The 13,023-nt window shown below is 35.9% G+C and overlaps 3 protein-coding genes and 1 non-coding gene across 4 annotated transcripts; 2 read left to right on the top strand and 2 right to left on the bottom strand.

Annotated features, from left to right (window-relative positions):
• The first annotated feature begins 1,271 nt into the window (after nucleotides 1–1,271).
• On the top strand, nucleotides 1,272–2,427 carry LOC17899808 (zingipain-2). The gene is made up of 2 exons (XM_006306053.1): nucleotides 1,272–1,722; nucleotides 1,850–2,427. Exons 1-2 carry the CDS (start codon nucleotides 1,272–1,274, stop codon nucleotides 2,425–2,427), a joined length of 1,029 nt encoding a protein of 342 aa, XP_006306115.1.
• An 846-nt stretch (nucleotides 2,428–3,273) lies between these two features.
• LOC111828827 lies at nucleotides 3,274–3,377 on the top strand. The gene has a single exon (XR_002832587.1). It is a non-coding gene; the product is annotated as a small nucleolar RNA Z279/snoR105/snoR108 (small nucleolar RNA).
• Nucleotides 3,378–3,655: 278 nt separating this feature from the next.
• LOC17897411 (50S ribosomal protein L34, chloroplastic) lies at nucleotides 3,656–5,291 on the bottom strand. The gene is made up of 2 exons (XM_006303322.2): nucleotides 5,036–5,291; nucleotides 3,656–4,053 (listed from the first exon to the last, which is right to left on the bottom strand). Exons 1-2 carry the CDS (start codon nucleotides 5,244–5,246, stop codon nucleotides 3,794–3,796), a joined length of 471 nt encoding a protein of 156 aa, XP_006303384.1. The 5' UTR covers nucleotides 5,247–5,291; the 3' UTR covers nucleotides 3,656–3,793.
• A 315-nt stretch (nucleotides 5,292–5,606) lies between these two features.
• LOC17896653 (bet1-like protein At4g14600) lies at nucleotides 5,607–7,502 on the bottom strand. Its single transcript, XM_006303344.2, has 4 exons — nucleotides 7,223–7,502; nucleotides 6,998–7,121; nucleotides 6,520–6,576; nucleotides 5,607–5,941 (listed from the first exon to the last, which is right to left on the bottom strand). Exons 1-4 carry the CDS (start codon nucleotides 7,291–7,293, stop codon nucleotides 5,780–5,782), a joined length of 414 nt encoding a protein of 137 aa, XP_006303406.1. The 5' UTR covers nucleotides 7,294–7,502; the 3' UTR covers nucleotides 5,607–5,779.
• Between the last annotated feature and the right edge of the window lie 5,521 nt (nucleotides 7,503–13,023).

Below are 13,023 nucleotides of genomic sequence, written 5' to 3'. Positions count from 1 at the left end.
AACGACACCAGATCTTGAAATACGGATCATATTCATCCGGTTTTGCAATAGAACCATCAAGAAATCCAAGTTTATTCTTAGCTTCAAGACTCGTAACCATAGCAACATACCAAACATTGTAATTGTTACCATCAAGAGGTTCCGAGACTAAGACTAAACCAGGATGATCCGAGCTATGCAAATGAAAGGGAGAATGAATATTATCCGGCGAGTCTGATACCTCAAAAGGATCATGAGACGGAGAAGAGAGAGATCAGCGAGCTGAAGCACGATCCGGATGAGCAGAAGCACGATTCACCGTTCCCGAAGCCATTTGAGACGAGTTACGAACAGATTTCTCGCCATGACCACGAAGTGACACAGCAGTGCCGGATTCAGGTGAATCGGGAGCTAGAGTACGAAACGTCGACTTGCAATTGCGTTTTCCCATTGACGACTTAAACAGCTTTGAAGAGATGAAATCGGAGCTGAATAAGATGAGGAGAACGAGAGCAAGAGGCGAATCAAAGAAGAAGAAGCTCAAAACAATGAGATCGGAAGAAAATTCCGACGAGATTCCGATGAGATTTCGATGAGAAGCGGAAGAGAGTTTGTTACGAATCGAAATGCTCTGATACCATATTACTAGTTAAATCTCATTCTCATTAATTAATGTAAAGTATACAATTGTGGGTTTATATACAAAGACCTGAGGCCTAAACCAAAGCCAATAACCAATTCTACTCTAATTCTATTCTTCGGTTTATACTGGTTTATACAAAATACCAGTGTACAAAGACTCTTATACATATATACACTAATAGAAGGTGATGAGAGATTCGTGTATTGAACGAATTTATTTCACTATCATAATCATAATCATAATCTTTAGAGTACTGCATATAGAAGATTTCCTAAACTATAATGGAAAAAAATATATAAAAAAAAAATATCTTCAAAAGGTAAATAGAATATATTCTCATTAAATTTTATGACCTTCTTTGGTCCAATTTGATATATTTCCATAAGAAGATCATGAAGCAAAGTAATGCAAACTAATAACATCACCACAATATATAGAGCCAACTTGCTTTCGCTTCCATCGTAGCAACTCATTCCTCAATCTATAAAATACCCTTACTTCTCCCATTCTCACTTCTTCACCCACCACAATTCAACACAACTAAACCCCCTTAACATATCACTCGAAATTCATGTTTTTAGTGTAAACGTGGTTCTTTTTTTCTTCTTCTTCATATTATTCTATTTATAATATTCACCAAAACCAAAATATGGTCTCAATGGTGTTTATGTTCGTGGTACTAATCATGTTTTCGATGGATATAAGAATCTCTCAAGCTACATCTCGTATCACTTTGCATGAGCCGTCCATTGTTGATTACCACCAGCAATGGATGCTTCAATTCTCTCGAGTTTACAAGGATGACTTCGAGAAACAAAGGAGGCTTGAAGTGTTTAACAAAAACTTGAAATTCATTGAAGACTTCAATAATATGGGGAACCAAAGCTACAAACTTGGTGTCAACGAGTTCACGGATTTGACCGAAGAGGAGTTCCTTGCCACCCACAGCGGTCTAAGGGACGTTAATGTAACTTCACCATCTGAAGTTGTTAATGAGACGATGTCATCTTGGTATTGGAACGCTAGTGAAATCGTCAGCATAAGCAAAGACTGGAGAACGGAAGGAGCTGTGACACCAGTTAAATCTCAAGGAGGATGTGGTAAGTATAAGCTTGTCGTAATTGTGATTATATTATATACACTCGCTACACGCATTACATTCCACATTCAAATCTTGATCCCCAAGTTAGGGTTTATAGTAACCAAAATATTTGGGCACGCATGCAGGAGGTTGTTGGGCGTTCGCAGCGATTGCAGCGGTGGAAGGTGCGACAAAGATTGCCGGAAGAAACCTCATATCACTGTCCGAACAGCAGCTTCTAGATTGCGCCAATAACCATGGTTGCAAGGGAGGAACAATGATAGAAGCTTACAACTACATAATAAAAAACCGAGGCATTGCTTCAGAAAAAGTATACCCTTACCGTGTGAAAGAGGGCCAGTGCCGGTTCATTAGACCCGCCACACAAATCAGAGGGTTCCGAAACGTTCCATTCAACAGCGAACGTGCGTTACTCCAAGCCGTATCAAGACAGCCTGTATCAGTGGGCATTAGCGACAGGGGCGCAGGTTTCTTTCAATACAAAGGGGGAGTGTACAACCCGCCGGACTGTGGGATCAACGTGAATCATGCAGTGACGCTCGTTGGGTATGGGACGAGCCGTGACGGGATCAAGTACTGGTTGGTTAAGAACTCTTGGGGTAGGAGTTGGGGAGAGTATGGTTACATGAGGATTCGTAGAGATGTTCAGTGGCCTCAAGGCATGTGTGGTTTAGCTCAGTATGCATCTTATCCGCTTGCATAACTGATTTGGTTTAGATTATTTATGTTGACGTTATAATAATTCATAGATTATGTGATGTTTGAATCATCTACTATTCCAAATGTTACGTGAAGATAAACAAAAAGAAGAAAATTATAATATTTAGTATTCGGTTGTTTAATTAGTATGTTTTCGTTCACGCAAGTATCTTTCTAATATAAATGTGACAATGTCCATGTTAGGACTAGGACAAGATTCACCGTTGCCTTTATGTGATGATTGGGTCATTGATCATCACCATAGTCAGATTCACACGGACGTGTCTAAACCGCAGCTGAGCTCTCGTTTATACTATAATAAAGCAGTGCATATATAATTATATGTTTTTTCAAATATTAGCATATGAACATAGACAATATAATCAAAACGCGAAAACTAGTTTCCAACTGTTATTGAAAAAACCGTTTATTTACAGAAAGCGATTCCCAAGGAAAAGTTTGATGGCGGTGTCGGGATCCCCAACATTCTGTTTGGATTTTGATCACTTTTGGATAAATCTGTTTTGGTAGTTTTTTCTCTTCATTCGATGGGAATGTGTTATGTCATGTAAAGTTATGTTGTGACCGAGACTTTCCTTCGAATGGAGAGTTTGGGTACGCGTTGCGCTGTCACTGATAAGATTGGGTTTTGTTTAAAAGGCTTTTAGACATTGAGTTGTAGAAATAAAAAGATAAAGAGGCCTTTTATAGGCCCATTTTGGAAAGAAAGAGGAGAGTTTTTAACTTTGTCCCACATCGTTTAGGCAGAGAGAGGATGGTGGTGAAGTATCCCTATAAAATAGAAAGAGCTGTGAACGTTATTAGGTATGATCCTTCAGGCAAGTTGAAGGGGAAATGATGTATGGTAAAAACTCGCTAAATTGCGAGATGAGCGTTCCACCCAAAGCCTGTTACGACTATTGGGCGCTCTCCTTTTTTACACAATCTGATCCCTCCCTTCTCTTTCCCACCAATAAGGATCTTTTTTTTCTTTGTTTAGTTTTTGTTTTTCTTTCTAAAACCTAGTTATTTAAATAAATTTACTTTAAATAATCCTATTAAAATTTAGTTCAAGGTTAAGTAACTTTTAAGTTGCTTGACATTAAAACCCAAAACAAAATTTTATATGTAGGTAGAATAAGTAAAAATTAAAATGATTGTATCTAGCGTAACGTGTGTGTGGATTTGGGAGACTCTACGGTTCAGCTGTGATGGATTCCATGAACATTGACTTACTTATAACAAAATCAAGAATGCATAAAAGAGCTAAACACAGAAAAGAGCTCATAAAATCTGATCAAATCATGTTTCTCATTGTATCTTCAGGCAAACAAAAAAAAATATCAAACAAGATTACAGATAGAGAACACTCAAGCCCGTTTGCCACTGCTAGGGTTGGACTTGGGACAGAGGTTCCAACGTCCCTTGGCACGTCGGCGCTTAATGGTTGCTCTACCACTAGTGGTCCTCATCCTCCTACGGAAACCATGAGTCCTAGCCAGAGATTTTCTTGATCTGCTTCTCTTTGTTTGACACAGAGCAGCTTTTCCAGCTCTCACCACAAGGCCTCTTCGTCTCTGACCATTCAGTCCACTAGTTTGACCGCTGAGATCGAACGCGATGGACAAACCTGAAAAGACAACAACACCATTTAGATACATGTGACATTGTAGGTTCGGTAGTATATGAAGCTGGTAATTATGGAACCGGTAAACTCCATCACTAGATTCACCAAAGAACCACAACAATACTAGAGACTCTATTAATTAGAGGATATCCTAAACTCTCGACACACTACCCAGAGAACCAAGACCTAGACAAATCCGAAATGATCCTAATGCATTCTCCTAGGTACCCTTTTAATCCTCGAGCTATCACGTAACCATAAGTTCTGTTGCTGCTGAACTGGCAAAGCTTATATAATTCACTGCTCAACCCATAGGCTTGTTACAATGGTCCTACAAATAGACTTTATAACAAAGTTATGATCAAGGGAGCAGTTAAAGTCCATGTGACACTTTTGAAGCAGCTTGTGTACAAAATCTATAAGCATTGAACCTAAGTAATCGCCTTGAGCTAGAAGAGAGACAAAGAAAGTGGATAGAACTAAGTTGGATCTCAAAGAGTTCAACAAATAAAACAAACACGCCAATAGCTTGAGGTATACTGTGTATAATAAGCTAAATGCCAACATTATTGTACTGAAAAACAAACAACATTTACTTGCGGCTACAACTACATGAGCTAAGATATGGATCTCAGAAACTTAACTGATCAGATATTGAGGCTTAACTTGCTAAATTAAATGTCTTCACTTGTTATTATTATGAACTTATCAGGAGATTCCCATAAAAAAAATGGCTCCCCTCACTCCCTAATCGAATTCACCATGACAACAGCTATGTTATACAATTCCCAAAATTCTCGAATTTATAAGCTCGAAAAGTAGGCTAGAGCCAAACCCATACGCAAACAGCGATAATCCACCACATCCAAACAAGACAGGAGAAGTAGAAATTCAAAATTGGCGAGAAAATATGATACAACATTACGAAAACAACAGAAGCAGCTAAACACAAACAATACTTGGAACCAATTTGAAGAATATTTACCAGAAAATGGTGACGCTAGGGAGAGAGGTGAAGAGAGAAACGAGCAGTGGAGAAGCTGCGAAGAAGCGGAAGAGCTGAGAGCACACTGACTCCGTCTCGAACCATTACGCAGAGTGAGCGAAGCGGAAGGAACACCAATTTTGCCATTGGAAGCAGGATTCCATAGACGCGACGAAGCCGAAGCTACAACGGAAGTGGATAAGGAAGCCATTCAAGTTCCCACTTCTTCTTATCTCCAAAAACCCAATTCTCTTTTTTTTTCTCCGCAACCTTTTTACATAGTGTAGAGACTTCATCCCCTACGGGCGATACCACCGTAAACAGAACTCATGGAGTGGATACTTCAGCCCAATAAGCCCATAAAGCCCAACAACTGTTCTCTATTGTCAACTTACATAAGTCAAAAACAAATGTCATAGCCGATGGCATCGACCGGGAATGGGATCACACCGGTCGTCACATAGGAAAAGCAGATTACAAATGTTAAACGGATTAAGACCGGCCGGATCATAAATCAGGTTAAGCCCCAGATGTTGAACCAGATGGAGTAGAAGCATTGTATGCGGTTCTGTGATCAAATTTTGCTATCATATATAAATGTTCCAAACAAGCACTCTATATAACAGGGAGCGAGAAGAACCACAAAATGTTGTAATCTAAGGATATTTCTACAACTTGTCATCAACATTCATCAAGGGGCATTTTTTTTTTGGGTTTACAAAACTATGTATGTCATGAGTCTCTCTATCTTTTGAACATCTTGGACCACATGTAGAGGATAAAGAAGAGGAGGAGCGCAAAAAGAACCACGTGCATGATGTGGTTGTTGCCGCTACGGATTATGCTCAAGTTCAGTTTCCTTATGTTGTTCTTCACCCCAGCTTGCGCTCTGATCAATGTCATTTGCTGTCACAAAAGAAAAAACACCATTCAGACTTCATGTTTCAGACAACAACAGTTTCATGTATAACAGCACTTAATATTCATGTTTCTGCAGTCTCACACAACCAAACCTAGTTGTTAGTCATTATCTTCTTTTGGATGTTCTTTAGGTGAGAAAAGAAAAACTAGACCGAACGTAAAGCGTTAAACACCATATTCTCTTTCACAATGATAAGCTGACACCATTTCCTGCTTCATTCACCTAATTAGGGGAGGTGGAAGATATCTATTCGGTTATTCCTACCCACAAGAGGTCAGGCCAGATTCTGCCTATGAGTCTGAACTAAATCTAAACTATGCATTTCACAAGATTCATCGGTTTGTAACCTACTGTGGAATTTATCTAACATGGGTTCGGATTATCCTATAGTTTCCCAAACAATGAATACAACAATTTGAAACAAGTTAAAGGAACCCATATTCGCATATTTTATATAATCAGTGATTCCCTTACAACGTAAAGAACAAGTGCATGTTGCTGCTGTTCGGATATGTTTATAATAAATACATAAAAAAAACTTAAGCGACAATCAACAACATACCAGTTCATCTAAGAAGTCCCTCTGAAACTTCGCTTCTGACCCAATTTCTTGAGCAATCTGCATCAAAATAAAGGATCAATGAAATAACCAAAATCATGAGGAACAAGTTATGTTTAAGGTAAACACATCATGAATTGTAGAGAATGTCGACGGATCCCTTCAACAAGCAAAGACAATTTTAATAAAAGATATTAGATAAGTAGAGTTTCATTTGATAAGTCCTCTAATTAACAACAAACTCACTGATGAGTAAAAATATACATTATCGTAGTATATACCCTGAACCAAAAACACATATCCAAAGATATTACCAAAATTGCAGCCATTGCCAAGACCAAAAAAGCAGTATTAGAAACAGAGTCGTTTGGGATTGCCTAACACAGACATTTACCTCATCCCTAATCAACTAGCCATTGCCATAAGCCATCAGAACTACAAAACACACGATAAAAATTGGGATATTGAGGGTTTCTCTTACATTTTTCAACTGTCTGACTTGGCCATGGAGACCACTGATCTCGTCATCAAGATCAGAGTGCATAGGATCAATCCTCAGCTGGATTTCCTCTGAACCAGCAGCATTTCTAGTGCTAAGCCCTTCCCTGCGACCAAATTACAAATCTAGAAACCTTAAATAATCCATTATATAAATAAAAATCAATTTCAAAAAAAATAAAAGAGAGACTGATAAATAGAACAATACCCGGATCTATACGGAGCAGCGCCGCCGTATAGAGAACCACCGGCACCGCCTCTGTGAGGATTAGACGCCATCGACGCGAAATCTGAGAGGGAATTTTTTTAAAAAAATACCTAAATTCGAAATCTGCTGAGGTTAAAAGAATCGAAATCGAGATCGAGAAATCGCAAATCGAAAGAACAGAAGAACAATTTTGAAAAATCAGAGGAAAAATTCGAGAAACGAAAAGTGTAAATCCGACGATCGATGAAACGAAGCTGGCGGGTTCTCTTCGGTTCAATGATAAAGGACTCAATATACACGCGGCGCTGTAATATTGGTTAGTCTTCGTCATATTATTTTAGTTTTGTAATTGTCATTTTGTTTATGGGCTTTTTAAGATGGGCTGATCCAAACCTACGAGGCCACAGGTGACTAAACATTAGCGATATCGATATTAGCAAAATTGTATCACTAAACTAGCAAAACAAAACATATTATCATAGAAAACTAGAATATTCAGTTTTGGTTTTACAAAGTTCCATACCTTTAGTTTTGATAGCATATTCATGGTTACATGTTGACATGAAATAATTTGATATCTACGACAAAAACAGTGAATTTTTGTAAAGGTAATTAATTGTACATTTATTAATTAACAAAAATCTTAGAAACGGACAGTTTAATTTCAAAGATTCGTATTTTATTTTCGGTTTATATCTATATAAGGTCTGAATTTTCTAACTAATATAGTGAGCATCTGTCCTTCATACACTTATCTAACAAGTAACAATTGGTTTTGTCTTGTACCCATCATACTAGTCTTGAGTCTCTTGTCCTATCTACTTTTGATTTCGTCTGACATTATAAGTATATTATTTATTCATACGGTCCATGTTGCATTGGACAAAACTATCTATTAGTCATATTCAAACATATGTGACCAGTGACCTTCCACCATCGTATTTTACGTGCGTCGTGTCTTTTTTAGTTTCTTGAAAGCAGAATTACATGTACCCCATATTATTAGCTATAGTAGTAAGAAACAATTTATTACCAAAACTGGTTCAATGATATGTGTTTTCCTTTTTACAATATAAACTTATGGTTATGGCTGTCAGTGCGAGGAAAGACACCTTATGGTATTGTGAAGATGAAACCGTGCTGTTCAAACTATGACTAAGCACAGACAAAACTCTTTGCTATACTCAAGATCTAACCACAGTTGGAGTAGTCTAAACCATGGTTAGATATGCTTTTGGGACCACACAGAGAAGAAACGGATACATTGCGAGAGTGATGTTTTGCAGGTTGTCTTCTAGTGATTACAAAAGAGGAAGGGAGTTTTGTTGTTGTCTGCAGAAGCGTCAGAGGCTAGCTGGTTTGGCTGCGAGTGACAAGGCAGGCTGCTTTAGGTCAGAACACGAGGTATCATGTGTGTTACTATAAAAGGAACATTAAGGAGAGGTCGCTGTTGTTAAGGTTGATGCGACAGAGAGAGAGTTAGAGAAAACTTGTATTGGCATAAACTTGTTCTTGTTTTCTCTTTGGTTTTGGGTTCTTACGAAGTGTGCTCTAAGTGCTAGTGAAGGGCATTAGAGTGGATCACTTGTAGTTCCTGTTATTGTATTCTCTGTGAGTATCTAGTGGATTCCGAGCACCGACTCGGCCCAGACGTAGCTACCCTTTTGGGAGTGAACTGGGTAAACAAACTTGCTTGTGTGTGCTCTGTTTTTCTTTCTCACCTGCAAGTCCTCTGTTTCTCTCAAATCTCTTTCTCTCTCAGTTCCGCTTCTCTGTTCTTGGTTTGTTGTGGCTCTTCTCACAAGGAAAGTCGAAACCTTTGTGGTTAGAAAGCTCAACAGGTACGAATATATTAAATATATTTGAACTAGATGAAGTAAACAGTAAACAGAAACAAAAGAATCGGCAAGAATAGAGGTAGAGAAGTTCGATGGTCGTGGAGATTACACCATGTGGAAAGAGAAACTCTTGGCTCACCTAGGTGTCACCACTAAGCAACAAAGACGTACTACATTAGCATATGTTGATGTATTGTAAGTTGGTTAATAAAGCCCACCACTACCTCACAAAATCACAACTTGGTTGACTTTTCGTTCTTGTATTCGATTTGCCATCATTATTATCTCCCAAGTTTTAGTCCACTGACTCCGTCGTATATAAAATCCAAAACTATCAAATTATACGACAAACGAACACTACAATACTTTTCAACTCTTCTAATTTAGTTGGACTGCAAAAAAGAAACATATTCATGAACCATTATGTATATATGACCGTACCGTACTACGTTAACGAAAAAATATCGAAAACTCTATAGATTTATTTTCAGTATAATCATTAATCTTGAAACATCAGTAAATGGATGGATAACTACCCAATCTCATACAAACAAATTTGTGCTCGTTTTTGTGTATTTCTGATTCCTAATTATCATCACTAAGTTAGATGTCGTCCATATATAGATAAATATTATATAGTTGTTAATCTATTAATTGTGAAGTGGATGGTTAAATAATTGACACTTGAAGGAAAGAAGAACTGCGGAACAAAGCATGTTCCATATTTGTTAATTGATACACTCTACAAGTCACACTTAGAATAGCATAATTATCTTATATGATATACAACTTGATAATTATAAAATCATTGTCTAAAGAAAGACATATCTTATCTAAATGACCAGTATGTACATTTAACACAGCAGCCAATATGGAATGACAAGTAATCTCTATTACGTGATTATCCTTTTATAACAATATGATTTATTCATGTTCTTTTGATAAGTTTTATACATGCATTGTGCTTTCTTTATATAATTTACATTAAAACAAGACAACTAACATTTTCCGTTGTCACATCCAGTTGCAGTTGTTGTGCCAATTGCATAAATCAGTTAGCATCATCATATATTTTGGGTGATCAAAATCAGAAGTTGAAATCTTAACTAATTTTTCGAGTATGTATTCAGTATTTCACTATACACAGTATTAAAGTTTCGTAGTGGCTCAGAAAAAGTATGTCTAATGACAATATAATGGATCCAACAATTACAATACAACGAGCATGAACAAAAGTTTTGTTGAATCCACCACCTTCACATCTCCACTGAAATATCTAACTCCAAACCACATAATAAAATCTTATAAACACAACAAAAAGAAAAAACCAATCACTTCATCCAATTTTATGGCTTGTGTTAACATATAAGAAAAGTAAGAAAAGACAAAGAAAGAAAGCTAAGAAGACGTGAATTGGTCGATCCAATTATATTGTAATTTCCAAATACAAAAAAATATAAATAGATGTATTAGTGGATACGGAACTTGGGTAAGCACTACCTAGAAGCAACGTTGGCCACCAAACAAAAGCCACTCATTGGAACAACGTGTGTGGAACCCGATTTACGAGCCTCATGGGACCCTAACGGCCCATCTATTTCATATGTATTTTTAGTTGACCAATATGGTTCACACCCGTATGGTATACCACTCGGATGGAGATGTGTGTGTGTGTGTTCGTATTTGTCAACATGCATATTCATGTTAATCAAATTTATTCTAATTAAATAGTTAGGTTACCTAAATGTATGAAGTACCAAAAACTACAAAAAAAAAAATAAAAAAAAAAAAATAAATCGTAAGAGCGAGCTAGATCTATCACTATGTGCAAGAAAATGTTAGATTTCTATGGTTTATAAAATACTATTTTCTTTTCGATTAATAAACTATAGAAGACAAATCTTCAACTATAACAAGATAAGATAACATTGTTTTTTTTTATAGAATCAGTTGTTAGTTAAGGATTCTCTATTGGTTTAAATTAAAACTAGCAATAGAATAACCATTTTTAAGCTGTTAAAACATAATGGGGTTATTTGACGATCATTTCATGAGAGCCTCGGATTATTTAACATGGTTAACCCTCTAAAATATGCATAAATATTAAGTCATTATATCTTGTGATCTTTCACCACTTTATCATACTGATAAGTTAATCAATAACCACACAAATCCTTCAATTTTTTTATAACAAAACCCTATGGTTAGCCGTTCAGGACAACAAGTTCGAATCGAAGATTACAATATGTAACCACATGATTTAACCGAACCGGCCTATCTATATTAAGACCACATAGTTGCTTTTGTCTGTTATATAAACTAGAAAAGTCTCACGAGAGCCGCCGTCCGTGACACAGAGAGACAAACAATAATACGAAACTCTTAATTCTTATAAATCTTTTTCGAGAACTAAATATTCCCAAGTACTTTGCAACAATTAACGTAGACAAAATAGATAAAATTATCCAAATTCCCTACGTGTCGACTTTTGCAAACACACTTCCTCTGAAGGTTCCTTCACAATCTCTCGTTCAAATATCGACAACGACTTTTTTAACTTGTGGCATCCCCAAAGATTACTTTAAAAAAAAAAAAAAAACTCCTTGACCAACCATACAAAAATGATATTTTACTCATGATTTTACAACGGAATAAGTTTTAAAGCATATCACTGAACTTAATGTAGTAACATGAAAACACCAATTGTTAGAATGTCATTTACTATCTCAATTTTAGTTGCTTAAAAATGTATAATAAAAATTTTGTCATATAAAAGCAAGTCCTAAATTTTAGAAATAAAAAAATCCAAAATCCTAGTGAAAATATCATAAAATAGCTAGGAAATCAAAGTTGAAAACATTGCTTGAAGATGACAGTCGAAATGATTCGGCAATATATAATAATATGATTGTTAGCAGGGGAAATGATTGGTTGCCTTGATATAATTCTTATGTTTGCTTGACAGCAAAAAAATGATTTGGTCTTTAAAAACAAAAAAGAATAGAAAACATATTATTGTATATGATGATTGATGAACTCAAGAAACATAGACTGTTATTAGAACAAAATCAATACAAGATATCATATGACTGATTAATACTAATATTTACTCAATCACCTCCTAATTAAATAATAAAATCTTCTATTATCCGGTCGATTCTAACAAGTATGTATCATTTTTTTTTTATGTCTATATCATCGATTGCATGGTAAAGATGATTTCTACACGTAACAGTATAGTAAAGATTATTTTACGGTATAATATTAATAAGGTAATTTATTTTGTTTATGCGAAATCTCATGCAATATTTTCTGCATGATTCGCTATACACTAAACTAAACTAAACACTGTGTTATAAGAATCCTTAAATAATAAAAGAAAAAAAACGAAGAAACATCCAACTAATATTACCTGTCTTTGTACTGTCTCAAATCTTGTATTATCAATTTTAATGTTTTTGCGACACAAAATAAAATAAAGTATAGTCTGATCTCTCACACAGAGCAGATGGCGTAAGAGCATGTGAAGTTTGATGAAAAATGATTAAGTTGTTCCCGTGACCTGCAGACCAAACGGAATGTCCACGGTCCATATATATAACCTTTTTCATCGTTCGTGGAACCTAATTGCCCCAAGTAAACCTAAATAATACTCTACTCTTTTTTAGTCAAATATGTACTTTGTTTTCTCGTCAGAGATTTATAGATTTATATAGAAAACTTTGTTTCAGCAATTTATGGAAGAATAATTATATGAAATTGACTTCATATCCGACTTTGAAGGATTTGGGAGATAAAACCATATGAATTGCCTGAAAAACTATTTTCATCTAGTGAGTCTAAATATACACAGATTAACATGAACTGACTTTATAATAGTAGCATGTCTAAGTTTAACTTGGTCAAATATTTTTAATTTTATTTTTGGTTGGTATGAAACTTGGCAAAGTTTGACATCATAAC

Source organism: Capsella rubella, unplaced genomic scaffold (assembly GCF_000375325.1).
Source record: "Capsella rubella cultivar Monte Gargano unplaced genomic scaffold, Caprub1_0 scaffold_1, whole genome shotgun sequence".
Lineage (NCBI taxonomy): Eukaryota > Viridiplantae > Streptophyta > Magnoliopsida > Brassicales > Brassicaceae > Capsella > Capsella rubella.
Note: the sequence above shows the minus strand (reverse complement) of the source record. Positions and strands in the feature narration are given on the sequence as shown.